Source organism: Sus scrofa, chromosome 3 (genome assembly GCF_054392235.1).
Source record: "Sus scrofa isolate SSC_HxYL_T2T_F1_AM1 chromosome 3, Sscrofa_HxYL_maternal_Yorkshire_Landrace_v2.0, whole genome shotgun sequence".
Lineage (NCBI taxonomy): Eukaryota > Metazoa > Chordata > Mammalia > Artiodactyla > Suidae > Sus > Sus scrofa.
The window spans coordinates 32222013-32242018 of NC_139385.1; the positions used below are offsets into that span (position 1 = coordinate 32222013).

Here is a 20006-nt window from a genome sequence, read left to right on the forward strand (position 1 = left end):
ACCCCTAGCCTGGGAACCTCCATATGCCACAGGTGCAGCCATAAAAGCAAATAAACAAATAAATAAAGACAAGTATGTAAATACACCTTGAAAAAATGAAATGATCCACTTCTGCTCACCAGAAAACATGATTTAAAAAAAAAAAAACAAAAAACAAGCCCCAGTGTGAGAGAGTTATAGACTTGTGTTTGTTTGCTAGGGCTGTCGTAACAAAGTACCACAAATTGGCTTAAACAGCAGAAATTTACTGTCACACGGTTCTGGAATCCAGATGCCAACAGGGCCGTGCTCCCTCCGAAGGTTCTAGGAAGGATCTATTCCAGACCTTTCTCCTGGCTTCCGGTAGCAGCTTGGCTTGTGGCGGCATATCTTCAGTCTTCACATGGCGTCTTCCTGCATGCGTGTCAGGGTCCAAATGTCACCCTTTTATAAGGACACCAGTCATGTGGGATTAAAGGCCCGCTCTGCTCCATGGTGACCGTGTCTTAACGAATCACATCTGCAACGACCCTCTTTCAAATACTGTCCTATTCTGAGACACGAGGGGGTGGAACTTAAACATCTGAATTTTGGGAGGGATGCAGTTCAACCTGTAACACATAACTGGTGAATAATTTAGTAGCCATAACATTTAAAGGCCGTTTTATAAATCAGTAGATGCCCAAGAGAAAAATGGGCCAAAAGAAATGAACAGGGAGGGTTTCTTTTGTGGCTCAGCAGTAACGAACCCGACTCGTATCCGAGGATGCAGGTTTGATCCCTGGCCTTGCTCAGAGCATTAAGGATCTGGTGTTGCCATGAGCTGTGGTGTACTCGGATCCAGCGTTGCTGTCAGTGTGGTGTAGACCGGCAGCTGTAGCTCTGATTCGACCCCTAGCCTGGGAACCTCCGTATGCCACAGGTGTGGCCCTAAAAAGCAAAACAATAAAATGAAAGAAAAGAAAAGGAAAGAAGGAAGGAAGGAGGGAGGGAGGGAGGGAGGGAGGGAGGGAGGGAAAGAAAGAAAGAAAGAAAGAAAGAAAGAAAGAAAGAAAGAAAGAAAGGGAAAGAAAGAAAGAAAGGAAGGAAGGAACAGGGTCTTCATAGAAGAGAAAACAATGAAGAGCCGATGGACATGAAATGATGCTCAGACCCTTTAGCGGTCAGGAAACTAGAGGCATTACAAGATATCCGGTGGACAGGAATAATTAGAAAGCATGACAATAACAGACCAATACAATCCAGTGCAACATGTTGGGGGTTTTTGTGTTTTTCTGTTTTGTATTGGCCACCTCTGTGGCATAGGGAAGTTCCCAGGCCAGGGGTGGAATCCAAGCTGCAGCCGCAACCTATACCATGGCTGTGGCAACCCCAGATCCTAACCGCCGGGCCGAGGATCAGACCCTTGCTGCTCCAGAGACAACCCTGGATCCTTAACCCGATGTGCCACAGTGGGGACTTCCCAGTGTGGAATGTTTGTTGTCAGCCCTGCCATGGTGGTGTATCGAAGACAGGCATTGAACTCTCACGGAAAGTCCGAAAGGCACTGTTTCCACCCAAGAGAGGAGATGTTGTTAAATCGGTATTTGACTGGAGCGTCAATCAAAGAAATGCAAACCAAAAAATAGTTTAGCAATCACACTGATCCCACACCCAGGTGTCAGAAGGTGAACACCCAGTGCTGGTGATGTTGCGGGTACTTCCGGCCTTTCTGTCTGCAGTGGCTGTGAAGTTAGGTCAGCCCTTTTGGCAATTGGTTCTAGCAGCTCATACTGAACAGCAGAAAAGTATCTGGATATTTTTGCCATATCATAATATATTCTTTGACCCAGTGATCTCGTTCACCCTTGGGTTTTATTAAAGGGATGTAATCTCAAAGAAGAAAAGTGCCAAAGTGCCCTACTTTAGGTCATTAAAAATAACCCAAGCACCTAGCTGGAGGAAGATGGTTAAAATAAATGACAGCGTTTCAGCCTAATGGAATATTCTGTGTAGACATTACAAAGGATACCTCTGATGTGTAGGTAATAACTTGGAAAACATGTGTGTCTATTTATTTAAGTTTTAAAAGGGTCGGGGGTGGTATTTCAGTCCCGGCTTTGCAGACGTCGTTTGGGTAACTGACAGGGACGGGAAAAGACTCCGAAGGGGGCGGTGGAGAGAAGAGAGCATTTGATGAAAAGTGTAACGAGCTGAGACTGTGGCTGGATTTTGCTTTCTTTTTTAGAAAAAGCCATTCCTATTTTCATGTTGTTTGCATGGTAAATTAAGAGACAAAAGTTTTCTCCCGAACCAAAGGAACAAAGGCGGCGGTGTTTGGGCACCTGTAAAAGGGTGCACACACTTCCGAGACCCTCTGCTGGGTGAGCGAGAGAGAGGATGTCATTAGAAGCGCTTCCAAGGAAGCATGTAGGAGGAGAGGCGGGCTGTTGTTTGCCCCAGAAAGTGTCTTTTGTCCCAGATGGTTTTCTTTGATTTCTTTTTTTATTGATTGGAACTTAGCTATGTGCAGAGGCTCTAGGGAGACAGGATTTTTCTAAGCCGGCTGCTGGGGTGGGGGTGGCGGGTGGCTGGCAGAGTGGTTCCTGGACTCATTGGAGTAATTTCCAGATGATCTGTTTCGGTTCTCTTGAGCCCCACCCCACGTGGTTCAACCACATGAAGCTCATCGGGTCCTTCAAAAGGGAAAAGAGGCCTCTTTGTGATGTCGCCTTGGACGGGAAAAGATGGGCAAGGCGCAAGGCACCCAGTTTCTTCTCCCACCTCAGCTTCAATTCTCTGGGGGTTGGATGGGGCAGGCGACAGATGTCATGCTGATGAGCGCTTTTGGACCAAGATGTGGCAGGCAGCCCCTGTGTTGGGGCTGCCTAGCCTGTTCTCATCGCCTTCTGGATTGACGTGTCTCCACGTGCTCTGAATATAGGAGAGATGGACACTGTCCTTGCCTTTATGGAAGACAAGAAAACATATGACCAGGGCAAGTGCCATGAAAGACATTAAAACAAGGTCATGTGGTTGAAAGTGGTGGGGGCAAGGGGCGCTTTTCCATGGGGTGGTCGTGGAAAGCCCAGATGAGGAGGTGACATTTGAGTTGAGAGTCCCAGGCTGAGGGAGCAGCAAGCTTTGGGAATGGTCTTATGTAGTCAGGAATAGAAGGAAGGCAGATCGGGCAGCTGGATGAAGTCTGAGACATAAGCAGGGGTGGAATTATTTAGATCCTGGGAGACAAGTGGTTCTCATCTGGGCACTTTTGCCCTGAAAGGACATTTGGCAAGGTCTAGAGACTTTTTGGGTTGTCACAATTAGGGAGGGGATGCTGCTGGCATCTGGGAGGTAGAGACCACAGATGCTGAGAAACATCCTCTGATGGGGGACAGCCTCCAGCGTGAATGATCAGCTCCCAAAAGCAGTGATGTAAGGTTGACAGTTCTGTTGAAGATCAGGCAGAAGATTTTGGATTTCATTCAATAGGGAGATGAGAGAATGGCCTGGCTTGGGTTTTTTTTGTTGTTGTTGTCGTTTTTTGCTTTTTAGGACCGCACTCACGGCATATGGAGGTTCCCAGGCTAGGGGTTGAATGGGAGCTGCAGCTGCCGGCCTACACCACAGCCACAGCAACACAGGATCCAAGCCCTGTCTGTGACCTACACCACAGCTCACGGCAACTCTGGATCCTTAACCCACTGAGCAAAGCCAGGAATCAAACCCACATCCTCATGGATACAAGTCAGGTTCTTAACCTGCTGAGCCACAGCAGGAACTCCATGGTGTTTTTTTGTTTGTTTGTTTTTCATTTTTAATAAGCCTGGAGTATATATATTTTTTTCATTTTTAGTGCTGCATATGCGGCATTTGGAAGTTCCTGGGTCGGGTTGAATCAGAGCTGCAGCTGCAGCATCAGATCCACATAACGTCTGTGACAGCCCATGCTGCAGCTCACAGCAGCTCCGGATCCTTAACTACTGAGTGAGGCCAGGGGTCAGACCCACCTCCTCACAGAAACAATGTCAGGTCCTTAACCTGCTGAGCCACAACGAGAACTCCAAACCTAGAGTACTGAACCCAGTTCTTCCAGCTCTGACCTGCCACCCTTATGGGACTCGATTTGGATAGGAGGAAGGAGACTCTGAGGCGGAGTTTTGTTTCTGGTGTTTGGGTTTCCGCTTGTAGCAAAGGAGAAAGGCCTCGGGAGGAAGCCGAAGATTTGATCTTGAGGTAGTTATGGAGCTTCTCATCACAGGCTATTCAAGATAGTCATTCTCAGCTGTAAATCCCAGCAAATTCCCCGCAACGATCAAGATTATTTCTGAGATATCAAATTCTTGCCAAAAAAATATATTTCTGTCTTTTTTATTTGAAGTGGAGGTGGGGGGCCCAGGAACGCCAGATCCCAGCCGAGTCTATGACCTAGACCACAGCTCACGGCAATGGCAGATCCTTAACCCTCTGGGCAAGGCCAGGGATTGAACCTGTATCCTCATGGATACTGGTCCGATTCGTTTCCACTGAGCCACGACGGGAACTCAACTTTTGTATCTTTATTTCTTTGAATCTAGTTAAGGAGTGGGTGCTCTTTAACAAGGGATGTCGGGGCCGAGGCTGCCAAGGCTGGAAGCATGGGCTCTGTTGTGGACTCAGTCTGCAAGCTAGGAACAGATTTCTCACCCACATAGTCGCCCTGCAGGGTGGTCTGCCTGCCAGGTGTCCGGCTGGGAGGCAGACCAGCAGCGTGGTCAGAGAATCTGCAGTCAGCCTGCCTGGGTCCAAATGCCAGCACTACCACTTTCTGGCTGTGTGACCTTGGACTGGCTCCTGAGCCTGTTTCCTCTGAGCCTCAGTTTTCTCTTCTATTAAATGTGAGTCAGACTTGTATCACACAGACTCACCATGAAGGTTGAACCAATGAAAGTATTTAGCTCAGTACTTGACAGGTAGCCTTTATTTATTACCGTGATTGATGCTTCTGTTATTACTCTGTTGTTGCTGCTATTAAGCAGAACAAACTTTTTGAGATGGATGAAAGAAAATAATTGGGGGCAGAGGCTAAAAGAAGTCAAAGAAAGAGGCATCCACTGGCAGCTGATCCACCCACAGAAGTCCATTTGGGAGCTGCTCGGATCAGTTTCCTGCATGGCAGGTACAAAACGAATACAAGAAAACCACAGCGTCTTGACCATATCCTTTCTCCACAGAACGAGGTAGAACTGGGGGAGCTGCTTCTGTCACTGAATTATCTCCCGAGCGCTGGGAGACTGAATGTCGATGTCATTCGAGCCAAGCAACTTCTACAGACAGATGTCAGCCAAGGTTCAGGTATGGTGCGATCCCTCCTTCCCCCTTCTTTTTCTTTTTTCTTTCTTTCCTTTTTTTTTTTTTTTTTTTTTTTTTTTTTGCCTTTTTGAGGCCTCACCCATAGCATGGAAGTTCCCAGGCTAGGCGTCGATTCGGAGCTGCGGGTGCTTACACCACAGTTATAGCAACACGGGATCTGAGCCACCTCTTTGATCTACACCACAGCTCCTGGCAGTGCCAGATCCTTACGCTATGGAGCAAGGCCAGGGATGGAACTCACATTCTCATGAATACTAGTCGTATTCAGTACCACTGAGTCACGATGGGAACTCCCTTCCCCCCTTTCTTGAACAAGGCATCTTGTTCATTTGACACAAGGGGACTGATTTTCTGCATCCTGAATACCTTAATTACTAAGCCCCTATGAGGGTAAGATAGCATCCAGAACGAGGATGTGAATTTTAAGAGGAAAAATAGGAGTTCCCGTTGTGGTACAGTGGTTAAAAAATCCAACTAGGAACCACGAGGTTGCAGGTTCGATCCCTGGCCTTGCTCAGTGGGTTGAGGATCTGGTGTTGCCGTGAGCTGTGGTGTAGGTTGCAGACACGGCTCAGATCCCAAGTTGTGGTTGTGGCGTAGGCCGGTGGTTACAGCTCCGATTAGACCCCTAGCCTGGGAACCTCCATATGCCCTGGGAGTGGCCCTAGAAAAGGCAAAAAGACAAAAAAAAATTTTAAAAAGAGGAAAAATAAATGATCAGATGTCTCTTAGGATGAGGTAGGTAAATGATACTATCCCAGTATTCCATTTGAATTGGGGGCTTGACTGAGACCAGGTATAATGACTGAAATCTAGATTCTATTTGTACACATACAGATGGGAGGAAGTACTTGCCTTTCTAGATGCTATGCCTGCAATAGAGACACCATGCTCTAGGTGGCGGTAGTGTGCACTGAGTACCCATTCTAACCCATGGGCTAGTGGACACACCCTGAGGTGCCCCCCTCCCCTCCCCGTCAAGTGTACCATAAATCTTGATAAATCCCAGTGCTGTAAAGACTGTTGTATTTAACGTGTCTACTTCACAGCACACCAATTCCAGCATCTTTTAATAAAAGAAAACAGATTACTTTCCATCTATATGTACTTTCTTGACAGCAGAGGATATTATCATGAAAGCAGCCGTGGTCACTGGGATCTCTTCAGCTCAGTGGTGGACACACTGTCTTCTCTAAGTGGAATAGCTAGAATAAATTACTTCTGCTATAAAATGACAGCTGAATTTAGAAGACAACTTGTATTCTCAACAACTATGTTATAAAAACAGCTTTTAAAGGGGCCAGTGAAGGGAATGGTATTAAGTGTGGAGAGTTTCAGAGTCATCCCAGTGGGAGAGTCAGTATGATAAAATGATTAAGGGTTCCAGAGTCAAACTGCCTGGAACCAAATCCTAGTTCTATTGTTTGTAAATGATGTGGCCTCGGGGAAGTTACCTAACCTCTATAAGCCTCAATTTCTCCATCTGGAAAATTGAGATAATAGCAGTATTCATCTCATTGGGTTGCTTAAACAAATGTAACTTAGTAATGTACATGAATCTCTTTGTAAACTATAAAGTGATCTAAGAATGATGGTTATAATTTTGCCATCTCTGTTTTCCAGCGGATAGGCTGTGGGCTCACTGACATGGTAATAGATTTCTAAGGATAAAAAACTAGGATGGGCTCTGGGTCTGGCTCTTCTTCCACCAGCCCGATCTTAGGCAAATCATTTGCTGTCTTGAGTCCTCAATTTCTTCATCTGTAAAGCGAACGCAAGGCCTGACTCATAGCAGGAGCTCAATAAATCTTGCATGGCTGGAGGAAGAGAGAAAGGGATGAGCAAATAAGCAGCTGGATGGGGGAAAGACAGGATGCATCATATATGGATAGATGGGAAAATGGATGAATGAAAGGAGGAGTGTATGAACTGATAGGTGGAAAGATGGATGGACTGATGGGAAAATAGATGAAAGGATGGGTCAGGGGTCGGGCTGTCATACAGTTGGGAAGTTGCATGGATGGACAGATGAATAGATGGAAGAATGGATGAGTAAATGATGGACGGATGGGAGAGTGCATGGATAGATGGATTGGGTTTCGTGATCTCCACCTTTCCATGATTCTCTGTCCGATTCTCAGACCCCTTTGTGAAAATCCAGCTGGTTCATGGACTCAAGCTTGTGAAAACCAAGAAGACATCGTTCTTAAGAGGCACAATTGATCCTTTCTACAACGAATCCTTCAGCTTCAAAGTACCCCAAGAAGAACTGGAAAATGCCAGCCTAGTGTTTACAGGTAGGTGGTGTTCCAGATGTTGATGCATGCCAGGTGAGCCATGTTCAGCGCGTTGTCCTAGAGATAGAAGGCGTCTGGGGAGGGTGATGTGTAAGACCTTCATGTCTGGTATTCAGCTCCCTGGGCTTGAATTCACTTACCATTTGTGACCTTGGCCAAGACCCATGGACCCACAAAGTATAATCGTTACAAATGTAGATTTTGAAGCCAGATTTCCTGGCACTTCCACACAATTACCCAAGTCTTGGGCACATTGCTTAGCCTCTCTGAGCCTCCGTTTCTTCCATCTGTAAAATGTGGGCCATACTAGTACTTACTGCGTAGGTGTGTTGTGAAGGTTAAGAGACTTATGACCTTGAGATAATAGTAAGCGCTCACTAGGTTAGCTTTGATGGTATGACGATTCAAGTAGCTTACGGTCTAATAGAGAAGCATGAGACAGTAGGATTACCTGACTCAGGGAGGATTTTGAAAGAGTTCCTAGAGGCCATGGCATTAAAATAGGGGTTTCATGTGCCACACTCTGAATCTATCATTTCTAGCAAGTAATTTAACCTACTATTTCCAGGGTGTCTTAGTTATCGAGTGCTGCAAAACAAATCACCCCAAAATGTAGTGGCTTAAAGCATGGATATTGGGAGTTCTCTGGTGGCCTAGCTGGTTAAAGCTCCTGCATTTTCACCACTGGGGCCCTGGTCACTGCTGCGGCACAGGTTCAGTCCCTAGCCTCGGAATTTCCACATGCTGGGATGTGGCCAAAAAGAAAAAAAAAAAAAAAAAAATCAAAACCTGGAATAAATGTTGCAACTCCCATTTAAAAATAAAAAACTGGGAGTTCCTGTCATGGCGCAGTGGTTAATGAATCTGACTAGGAACCATGAGGTTGCGGGTTCGATCCCTGGCCTCGCTCAGCAGCTTAAGGATCTGGCATTGCTGTGTGCTGTGGTGTAAGTTGCAGACATGGCTCAGATCTGGCACTGCTGTGGCTGTGGTGTAGGCCGGCAGCTGCAGCTCCAATTCGACCCGTAGCCTGTGAACCTCCATATGCCGCGGGTGCGGCTCTAGAAAAGACGAAAAGACAAAAAAATTTAAAAAATTAAAAATAAATAAAAAATAAATAAGAATAAAAAACAATGAACACACTATTATCTCATAGTTCCTGTGGGTCAAGAATCCAGGCATAGTTTTGCTGGGTGCTTCTGGCTGAGGTTCTCTGACAAGGCTGCAGTTAAGGTGTTGACTGGGCTGCAGTCTCATCTGCAGGCTCACCTGGGGAGGAACAGGGGCATGGGTATCTGTTTACAAGCTCCCTCACATAGTTGTTGCCAGGATCCAGTTCCTTGCAAGATGTTGCGTGGGGCTTCAGTTCTTCCTTGGGTGTTGGCAGTGACCTTCCCCCAATTCCATACCATGTGAGCTGCTTCATCGGGCAACTCATGACATGGGAGATGGTTTCCGTTCAAGTGGGCAAGTGAGAGGGTAAGAGGGGTGACCAGGCTGGACGCCAGAGTCTTTTTGTAACCTAGTCTTGGAAATGACATCCTGTCTCTTTGGCCGGATCCTACTGGTTAGAAGCAAGTCACTAAGTCCAGCTCACATCCAAGGGGAGGGATTAGAGATCATTTTAGAAACTGCTCCCCTTCTCCCATAACCTAGAGTTAATAGAAATAATGGTTATTGTTTCCTGGATCCTTTTTACAAACCTCACCTATAATGTTGCTATTATGCGTCCTAACCCACCCCGTCAAGTCAGTGTCATACTCATCCACTCACAGGGCGAGAGACTTAAACCATAAACAGTCCACTTGGGGGCTCAAGCTGGTAGAGTCAGGATTCAAGCTGTGGTCTTGCTGGCTGCTAAGATCAAGGGGTCCGCATTTCCTCAAGTACCCGAGTAGTACTGGCACTGGGGAGCTGATATTACACTTTTTTTTTTCCCCCTGTCTTTTGTCTTTTTAGGGCTGCACTCATGGCATATGGAGGTTCCCAGGCTAGGAGTCGAATCGGAGCTGCAGCAGCCGGCCTACACCACAGCCATAGTGACACCAGATCAGAGCCACGTCTTCGACCTCACCACAGCTCACAGCAACGCCGGATCCTTAAACCACTGGGTGAGGCCAGGGATTGAACCCTCATCCTCATGGCTACTAGTCAGGTTTGTTAACCACTGAGCCAGGACAGGCACTCCATGATGTTACACTTTGAGGTGTCCTGCTCCAGAGCAACTGGAAACCCTCATCTCTTTAGAGCCAGTCTAGGAAACTTGGCTGCAGGTGCCCCCAGAAAGCAGGCCATGGCTGAAAAACTTTTGCAGGCAAGGCTTCCGCTGCACAAGCTTATATTCCACGCTCTGAGACCCCTCTGAGGCAGGCTGGTTCTGGGCTTTCTCAAGACCTCAGAGAATCTGCTTCCAATCAGGGACACCTACCCTGGCAGATCCAGGCTGTGATGGCTTCTGTCCAGATCGAGTTCCCGGCAGACAAGGGCCCCTCTCTCTGCAAGATTTCAGATCAAGACAGAAAAGAGTCCATTGATTCCTTCAAGGTGGCAGGCAGGCAGTGTGGTCTATGTTATTGATCAAGATGGGATCCAAACACAGAATATCAATTCCTACATTCCTACTGAGAATAAAGGACTGATTGGTGCACGTTTAGATCAAGAGGGGATCCTGGGGGGACACTGAGAGCCCACATGGAAAGTCTGACACTTTGGTGTTTGACTTCAAATTTTATGACAGGAATAGCACATGCTTATGAGTGATACAGCTGAAGCATCTGTATGGACAGTGAATCAGAAGAACAGAGAGAGAATTCTCTTGGGGGTTAAGGACTGGTGTTGTCACTCCAAGGGCTCGGTTCGATCCCTGGCCCAGGAACTTCCACATGCCAAGGGTGAGCTCAGCCAAAAAAAAAAAAAAAAGGAAGAAAAAGAAGAGAGACTTTAAATGTATAGCCTGGTCCTGATTTTGTGTTCTTGGGCAAGATCTACGTGCCTCAATTTTCTCATCTGTAGAATGGGCATAACCCAGGAACTGTCACAGATTAAATGAGATCCATTCATAGTCAGTGCTAAGCCCTCTGCTGAGCCCAGCACAAGCCCTTGGTCAACTGTTAACTATCATTAAAAGGACATTTTGGAGTTCCTGTAGTGGCTCAGAGGTAACGAACCCAACTAGGCTTCATGAGGTTCAATCCCTGGCCTCACTCAGTGGGTTAAGGATCCGGCGTTGCCATGAGATGTGGTGTAGGTCACAGACGTGGCTTGGGTCCTGCATTGCTGTAGGCTGGCAGCTGCAGCTCCAATTCGACCCCTAGCCTGGGAACCTCCATATGCCAAGGGTGCGGCCCTAAGAGACAAAAAAAAAAAAAAAAGACATTTTATTCTCTGCCTCACGCCCCTGCCAGTCTTTTCTCCCTGAAGTCACCGCCTTCACCATCCAGGTGTGTCTCACTCCACACCTCTTCTCATACTATCTTGCATCCTGTTCTAGCCCAAGAGACTGGATATAGTTCCCTGTGCTGTTCAGTAGGACCTCATTGCTTATCCATTCAAAATGCAGTAGTTTGCGTCCACTAACCCCAAACTCCCCATCCATCCCGCTCCCACCCCCTCCCCCTACTTCTCTCATTTCACCCCCCGCACGTCAGGGGCCAGTTGTCAGCTGTGCCCAGCAGACAAGGCCTGTGCTCTCCATTCAGGGAAGACTGTTCCTCTCCTTTAAAAGTGGAGGTTTGGGAGTTCCCGTCGTGGCGCAGTGGTTAACGAATCCGACTAGGAACCATGAGGTTGTGGGTTCGGTCCCTGCCCTTGCTCAGTGGGTTAATGATCTGGCGTTGCCGTGAGCTGTGGTGTAGGTTGCAGACGCGGCTTGGATCCTGCGTTGCTGTGGCTCTGGCGTAGGCCAGTGACTACAGCTCCGATTTGATCCCTAGCCTGGGAACCTCCATATGCTGCGGGAGTGGCCCAAAGAAATAGCAAAAAGACCAAAAAAAAAAAAAAAAAAAAAAAAAGTGGAGGTTTGGGGCCCCTAGCTCCTATTTCCTCACAACTGAAAATATTCTTTAGGAGTTCCCGTCGTGGCGCAGTGGTTAACGAATCCGACTAGGAACTATTAGGTTGCGGGTTCGGTCCCTGCCCTTGCTCAGTGGGTTAACGATCCGGCGTTGCCATGAGCTGTGGTGTAGGTTGCAGACGCGGCTCAGATCCCGTGTTGCTGTGGCTCTGGCGTAGGCCGGTGGCTACAGCTCCGATTCAACCCCTGGCCTGGGAACCTCCACATGCCGCGGAAGCGGCCCAAGAGATAGCAACAACAACAAACAACAACGACAAAAGACAAAAAGACAAAAAGACAAAAAAAAAAAAAAAAAAAAAAAAAAGAAAATATTCTTTAAAGAGCAGGAAGGATGGCAGGACTCCGTGCCTGGCTGCACTTTGGAATCAGCCAGGAGCTGTAAAATGCAGCCAGTGGCCAGATCACAAACCCAAAGACTCTTACTCACCTGGACTAAGCCGGGGTCTTGGGCTCTCTATAGTGATCTGTATTTTTAAAGCATCTCACATGTTTCTTTCTTTCTTTTTTTCTTTTTTTCTTTTTTTAGGGCCACACCCATGGCATATGGAGGTTCCCAGGCTAGGGGTCCAATCAGAGCTGTAGCTTCTGGCCTACACCACAGCCACAGCCACAGCAATGTGGGATCGGAGCCATGTCTGCGACCTATACCACAGCTCATGGCAATGCTGGATCCTTAACCCACTGAGCAAGGCCTGGGATCAAACCTGCATCCTCATGGATCCTAGTCGGGTTCATTAACCGCTGAGCCACAAAGGGAACTCTGAAAGCATCTCACATATTTTTAATGCTCAGTCAGGGTTCAGAAGCACACCTGTGAGTGGAAAGCCTGGCTGGGTGGCATCTTATATAGAGGCCAGCAGTGGAATAATAAAGAAACGGGATCTGGGCAAAGCTATGATTCTCCTGAATTAAAATCCCTAAGGTTTAACTAGCTTTATTCATCATCCTGGGAGAAAGAGCTGTCACCTCCAGGCTAAGGATCCGAAACCCAGCCCATTAGCATGTTTCCAAACACATCCTAACCAAAGGAAGGTTGATCTGCAATTTAAGCATTTACTGAGAATCCTGGTGAAAAGCCTGTAATTAGCTGGTGGGCTGGGCTTTCTGAGCGGTTCTGTTCCTGTGTGGGAGGAGGGTTTTTCTGCAGTTTTCAATCAGGTGATTTCTGCAGCTGAACTTGGAAAGAGGGAAAATTGCTTTTCGACTCCTGAGATAGCAGTGGTCCAGAGGCCTTCTGGAAAGGAAAGCAGTGTTGGCACTGACTGTGTTGGGCTGTTATTGGATGTAGGAGGAGAAAACAAAAGAAAGAAAGAAAAAGAAAGAAAGAACAGCTCTTTGCAAAATTAGAAACAGAATTGCCATGTGATCCAGCAGTACTGCTTCTGGGTATGTGCCCAAAAGAAGTGAAGGCCGGACTCAGACAGACACGTGTACACCTGTGTTCATAGCAGCATCGTTCACAGCTGCTAAAAAATGGGGTGGAGGGATGGAATCCCCGTGTCCACTGATGGAGGCATACATGACAAACAGCATGTGTTGTATAGGAGTTCCCCTCGTGGCTCAGTAGTTAACGAACCCAACTAGCATCCATGAGAACGTGGGTTCGATCCCTGGCCTCGCTTGGTGGGTTAAGGATCTGGCATTGCTGTGAGCTGTGGTGTAGGTGGCAGATGCAGTTGGGATCCTGCATTGCTGTGGCTGTGGCGTAGGCCGGCGGCTGTAGCTGCAATTGGACCCGTAGCCTGGGAACCTCCATATGCTGTGGATGTGGCCCTAAAAAGGCAAAAGACCAAAAAAAAAAAATGTGTTGTATACAGACAGTGGGAGGTTATTCAGCCCGAAAGGAAGGAAATTGTGACACAAGCTCCAACATACATGGATGAATGTGGAGGATATTACGCTGAGTAATAAGCCAGATATAAAAGGACAAATGCTGTAGCATTCCATTTCTAAGAGGTCCTTAGAGTAGTCAAATTGATAGAGACAAAAGGAGTAGAGTCAGAGTTCCCACTGTGGTGCAGTGGGTTAAGAATCCCACTGCAGGAGTTCCCATCATGGCACAGCAGAAACTAATCTGACTAGGAACCATGAGGTTGAGGGTTCAATCCCTGGCCTCACTCAGTAGGTTAAGGATCTGCTGTTGCCGTGAGCTGTGGTGTAGGTCACAGATGCAGCTTAGATCTGGCGTGGCTGTGGCTGTGGCCGTGGCCAGCAGCTGTAGCTCTGATTCGACCCCTAGCCTGGGAACCTCCATATGCCACAGGTTCAGCCCTAAAAAGACAAAAAAGACAAAAAAAAAAAAAAAGAATCTCACCGCAGTGGCTCAGGTCACTGCAGAGGCATGGGTTTGATCCCCGGCCTTAGGTTAAAGGATCCTGTGTTACCACAGCTGTGGCATAGGTCAAAGCTGTGGCTCAGATTCAGTCCCTGGCCCAGGAACTTCCATATGCTGTGAGTGTAGCCTTAAAAAAAAAAAAAAAAAAAAAAAAAAAAAGAGTAGCGTTATCAGGAGTTTCAGGGAGGGGAGAAGGAGAAGGAGGCATTAGTGTTTAATGGGTACAGAGTTTTAGTTTGGGAGACATGAAGATTCTGGAGAGGAATGGTAGCGATGGCTGCACAATCTGAACTCTTTTTTTTTGGTCTTTTCAGGGCCATACCTGTGGCATATGGAGATTCCCAGGCTAGGGGTCGAATCAGAGCTACAGCTGCTGGCCTGTGCCACAGCCACAGCAATGCCAGATCTGAGCTGTGTCTGTGACCTACACCACAGCTCATGGCAACGCCGGATCCTTAACCCACTGAGCGAGGCCAGGGATGGAACCTGCATCCTCATGGGTACTAGTCGGGTTCATTACCATTGCACCATAATGGGAACTCTCACAATATGAACTATCTTGATGCCACTGAATTGTGTTCCTGCAGATGATTACGGTGGTACATTTTATGTTACGTGCCTTTTACCACAGTTCAAAAAAAAAAAGCAAAAGAAAGAGAGAGAGATACAAGAAGTGCAGCTTGAGCTCCGCAGAACCAGCTCAGCGTAGCTCCTGGGGGCTGGGGCTGGACCCTCTGGAATGGTCCTCCCTGAGGGGGTGAGGACCGTGTTGGGGGCCAGGCCCTTGAGCCGGATGTCCAGGGTTCCCTCTGTGATCTGGGCACTTTCCTGGGCCTCCTCGTGTGTAAGATGGAGACAATGGCCCTTATCTCCAGTCTTGATGTAAAGACAGTTCCTTGAAGGACAATGGTCCTTGTCACGCCCAAAGTGAGTTAATGTATGTGAACAGCTCAAAGAAAGCGCTCCCTTGTCTTAGCTGTGATTTGCACGCCTGGATAGACACCGCATCCATGCAGCCAGATGCCACCTGAAAGCTTCTGAAAGAAGATGGATACTTACACATAAATCAGTCTGTTCCACTGGCTTTGTCAAGTTAGAGCCTGAGATTCTGTGGAAAGGCCAAACAGGAAAGGGGCGACTTATTTTACAGACTTACCTGGGTGGGCTGTTGTCGCATCTTCCTGTCCCTCCCCTTCCCAGTGTCAGAGGAAGATCCTCTGTTTGCCTGGAAGTGACATTTGGGGGCGATCGCTGGCTTGGAAGGAACTAAAAGTTGTCACGATCCTCTGGCCCTGGGCCACCTTGGGTTTTTTCCCCTAAAGAGCCCGGGCTTCCTAGCCTTATGGAATGCGTTCAGAGCTCCTACTCATCTGGTGACCTTGGTCAAGAGGCTCTTGGCTTAGAAAATGTTCCCAAGGCCCGGGGGCAGCGGGAGGAGAAGCAGGCTGCCTGCAGGCCCCCTCTGTTGGCAGGTGGGGGCCAGTAGGGTCCAGCTCTCAGGACAAGAGCTGACCTGGTGTCAGTCCCCACGGGATGAGTTTTTTTGAGCACCTCCTTTGTACCTGGCACTGTGCTGGATGCTCCTCATTCAACAGACAACCAGACCTTCCCATGGATGCTCCTTCTAGAAGGGAGGCCGACAGACATCCGTCAGAGGCCACCGCCAATAACGATGTCACAGTGAATTGGTCTCAGGGTTAGGAAGGAGAGAAGCAGGACCCCCAAGGCAGAGGGCCCGGCCCAGTCTGGGGAGTGAGAGGCGGTGACCCGTGACTCAAGGGTGTAGGAAGAGAGGAGAGAGCCGGTGAGGCTCCAGCGCAAACAGGAACCTGAGGTCTGGAGGCGAAATCGAGACCGACTTCACACCAGCCTGGCCACTCATGGGCTGCCAGGGGTCCGCACGGAAGACCCACGCCTGCTGCCCGCTGGTCCTGTGATTGTTTCTCAGGGCGGCTGCTGTAGGGATTAACCCAGGCTTGAGCTTAGAAGGGGGTCCATCGGGGTAACCAGCGGCGAGTTAACCATCAGGGGTGGTAACCAGTGCCGAGGTAACCATCGGGGGTAACCAGTGCCAAGATAACCATCAGGGGTAACCAGCGCCTGGCATCTGTGGAACACCCGAGAAGGGAAACCAGGCAATGACTGACACCCCTAGCTTTTTGCCAGCTCTCAGTGTCTCTAGCGAGGACTCGAGACCACAGCGCCTCCAACTTTGATAGGCACAGGCACCCCCCCCCGGGGATATATTGAAAACGAAGATTCTGATTTGGTCTGGGGCGAGGTTGGGCGTCCACATTTCTAACAGCACCAGGTGATGCCCATGCTGCAGGTCCGCGGATGGCGCTTTGGGGGAGCTGGTGCATAAGCGACCCTGGAAGTGCGTCGGGGTAGGGGGGGTGACGGCTTTTCCGCCTGCGTTGGAAACTCTCCCTCAGTGACCCTCCCCTCTGCACTCATTAGATTTACTAACCCCATCTGTCCATTTGTATTCCGTGGGGACATTAGAAAATCCTGATGTCCAGGCGCTGGCCCAGAGCAGCAGAGTCAGCCAGGGAATCTGTATCTGGGGAAGCGGGTGGGTAATTTTCAAAGCTCCCCAGGTGGCTCTCTTGTGCAGCCTGGGTTGGAAGCATTTGCCTGTCCTGTTTGGCGTCTTCCCGCTCCCCCCTCCAGCCCCCCCCTCCAACTGTCTGCTTGGAGGCCGCCCAGGCCCCTCTGTGAGAGTTGCGTTCCAAGGCACCTGGTCTGTTTTCCATAATTGCTTGGCTTTCTGCAGCCGTAGCATCACATTGGTTAATTGAATCTGCTGGGAAGAGGAGATGGGTGGGGAGGCGTGAGGGCCAACGAGATGGGAGGTCTGGGGCACAGTGCTGCCTCCTTCTTGCAGGGAAAGACCTGGAAAGACCTCAGGGCTGCATGGGCACCCGAGGACAGGCTGAAGAGGGTTGGAGTTTGGGGAGCAGGGCGGTGGATTTCCAGCAGAGGAGAGAAGGGCATAGCCATTCTGTGAGCGCCAGCATCTCCCTTGAGATAAGAGGCTGTGGGTTGGTCCTGGGGCGCAGATGTTGCGAGGCCTCTGGCCTCAGCCCACCTCTGCCCGCCTCCTCCCTGTGGCCTCGCAGTGGCCTCTGACCTCTGCTCTCCTCGCCCAACTCACAGGGCACCAGGCCCAGCTCTGCCTCCTAGAGAGATGGTCTCGTGGCCACTTAGAGTATGAATGGAATTGAAATGTAATTTGTTTTTTGTTTTTGTCTTTTTGTCTTTTTAGGGCTACACCTGCGGCATATGGAGGTTCCCAGGCTAGGGGTTGAATCAGAGCCGCAGCTACCAGCCTGCACCACAGCCATAGCCACGCCAGATCCGAGCCACATCTGCGACCTACACCACAGCTCACAGCAACACTAGATCCGTAACCCATTGAGCGAGGCCAGGGCTCAAACCTGCGTCCTCATGGATACTCGTCAGATTTGTTTCCACTGAGCCATGACAGGGACTCTCATAATGTGGTTTAAATGTCACCTTAACTCCTCAGCAAGCGTGCGTGACCTTGGGCAATTGATACCCCTCTTCTGAACCCCAGTTTCCACCTGTTACAATCATCCAGTCTCAATGCTTCATACAAAAGGCTTTAGACAATGCCTTACACCTAGTCAGTGCTCATTAAATACCAGCTCCATGATGATGATGATGGTGAGATTGATGGATCCAGCCATACGGGAGTGGACCCTGGAACCACACAGACTCGTGTCTGCATCTTGGCCCCAACTGTTAACCAGCCGTGTGTGACTTCCGCCTCTCTGAAGCAAAAGACTCCACCTCTCTGAATCCCAGCTTTCTGCTGTGTTCAGTCTATCACATCCTTCCTTTCATAGGAATGAAATGCAGATCAGCATGTGGACCTGTCCATCCCAGAAGTGACCACGTGGAAATTCACTTGGTGGGTTTTTTTTTTTCTTTCCTTTTTTCTTTTTATGGCTGCACCTGTGGCATATGCAAGTTCCTAGGGTAGGGGTTGAATCGGAGCTGCAGCTGCCAGCCTGCAATGCAGCGTACAGCAATGCCAGATCCTTAACCCACTGAGCAAGGCCAGGGATTGAACCTATATCGTCATGGTCACTCTGTTGAGTCTTTAACCCACTGAGCCACAGTGAGAACTCTAGACCTGCTGTTTTCATCATTGCAGTGTGTATGAATTGAAACTGGCACAGCTCAGCCCAGCTGCCTATGGTTGTCTCCCTCAGCTAATCACCATCACCCTGAAGCTGCCAGCTGGCACAGCGTTCAGGCACCAGAGATGGACACTAAAGCAGTGCCGACTCAGCCACAGACCTGGGCCAGTTTGTGCTGCCACGGTGCCCTGGGCTTGGCAGCGTGTGAGGAGCTGGCAGCAGGCACTTGGCTCCAGATCCCATCACGGGCAGTGAGCAGCAGAGCAGGGAGTAAAGCCTCTGCTTTCTAGCCAGAGGGACTTGCAAGTGGCCCCCTGGGAGCCAGAGGGAGAAAGACTATAGAGAGGAGACAGCTCTAGAAAGGATCTCGTAAGCTTATTGTGACTCTTGAGCTCATCCCCCAGCTGCACGTGAGTGGAGATGGCCCCGAGCTGTATATCAGAGACTTTGAGAGCTGAACCACAGTGTAAACCATCACCCGTGTCCCCATCTGGCCACGGAGGGACACACATGAGGGGCAGGTATGAGGGGTGCTGCAAAGCCTTTGAAAGTGGAACTGGCTTTGGAATAACAGCCTATGAAGAGAGATGAGAACTTGTGGTCTGAACTTAATCTGTGATCAGTGGCCTGATGCAACTGAAAAAAAAAAAAAAAAAAAAAAAAAAAACAACCCTGACATATTCAATAGAATTTTTTTTTTCTTTTTTGGCCTCCCCATGGCACATGGAGTTCCTGGGCCAGAGATCAGATCCAAGCCACAGTCGTGACCTACATCACAGCTGTGGCAATGCCAGATCCTTAACCCACTGTGCTGGGCCAGGGATTGAACCTCTGTCCCAGCACTGCAGCGATGCAGACAAATCCTGATGTGCCACAGCAGGAACTCAACATATTCAATAGAATTTAAACAAGACCTAGAGTCTCATTATAAAAGATTGAGAATGTTCAGATATAATCCCCAATTACCTGATTATGAAGAACCAGCAAAATCTGGCAAATTCTTAAGTAAATACAATCCACAGCCAACCATTCTAACCCGTATTATCAAAGACATTAAAGCAGCTGCTTTAACCATGTTCCAGGAAGTAAGGGTGAACCCTCTTGAAAAGAATGATAAGACAGAGAAGATCAGCAGTTCAACAGACTTAGAAATAGAGGACATGAAAAAGAACCAAATGGGAAATTCCTTTTGTGGCGCAGTGGAAACAAATCTGATTAGTATCCATGAACGTGGATTTGATCCCTGGTCTCACTGGCCACGGTTAAGGATCTGGTGGCATAAGGATCTGGTGTTGCCATGAGCCACGGTGTGGGCTTGGATACGGTGTTGTTATGGCTGTGGTGTACGCCAGCAGGTGAAGCTCTGTTTGGACCCCTAGCCTGGAAACTTCCATATGCCACAGGCGCGACCCTAAAAAGCAAAAAGGCAAAACAAAACAAATGGAAATTTCAGAACTGAAAAAGTGTAACAACTGAAATGAAATATTCATTGAATGGACTGAGTAGCAGAATGGAGATGGCAGAGGGAAGAGTTAGTGAACTTGGAGAGAGATCAAGACAAATTAGGCAAGCTGAACAACAGAGAATTAAAAAACTGGGGGAAAAGAAGGGAGGAAAGAGACCTACAGAGAAGTATTAAAAAGTCTAATATTCAATTTGCACAAAGCCAGAAGGAGCAAAGAGAAAGATTGGGGAGCTTTGGGGTGGGAGTAGATGACCCCAGCTCAGCAGAACCACCACTGTCCTTCCCTTCCCAGAAGGCAGCAGCAAGTCAGGAGGAGAGAGTATTGTACTGCGGTCAAGGTCAGCCAGGCTTGGCTTCA

The 20006-nt window shown here is 48.6% G+C and overlaps 1 protein-coding gene across 5 annotated transcripts in view; it reads left to right on the forward strand.

Moving 5' to 3' along the window:
- The window catches only part of SYT17 (synaptotagmin 17), a 77883-nt gene that overhangs the window by 32856 nt on the left and 25021 nt on the right, over nt 1-20006 (forward strand). For all 5 annotated transcript variants that reach the window (XM_085017448.1, XM_003124573.6, XM_085017449.1 and 2 more), the window contains 2 exons: nt 5172-5292; nt 7452-7607. In XM_085017448.1, coding sequence (XP_084873574.1) covers nt 5172-5292; nt 7452-7607 — 277 coding nt within the window. The remainder of the gene's footprint in view (nt 1-5171; nt 5293-7451; nt 7608-20006) is intronic.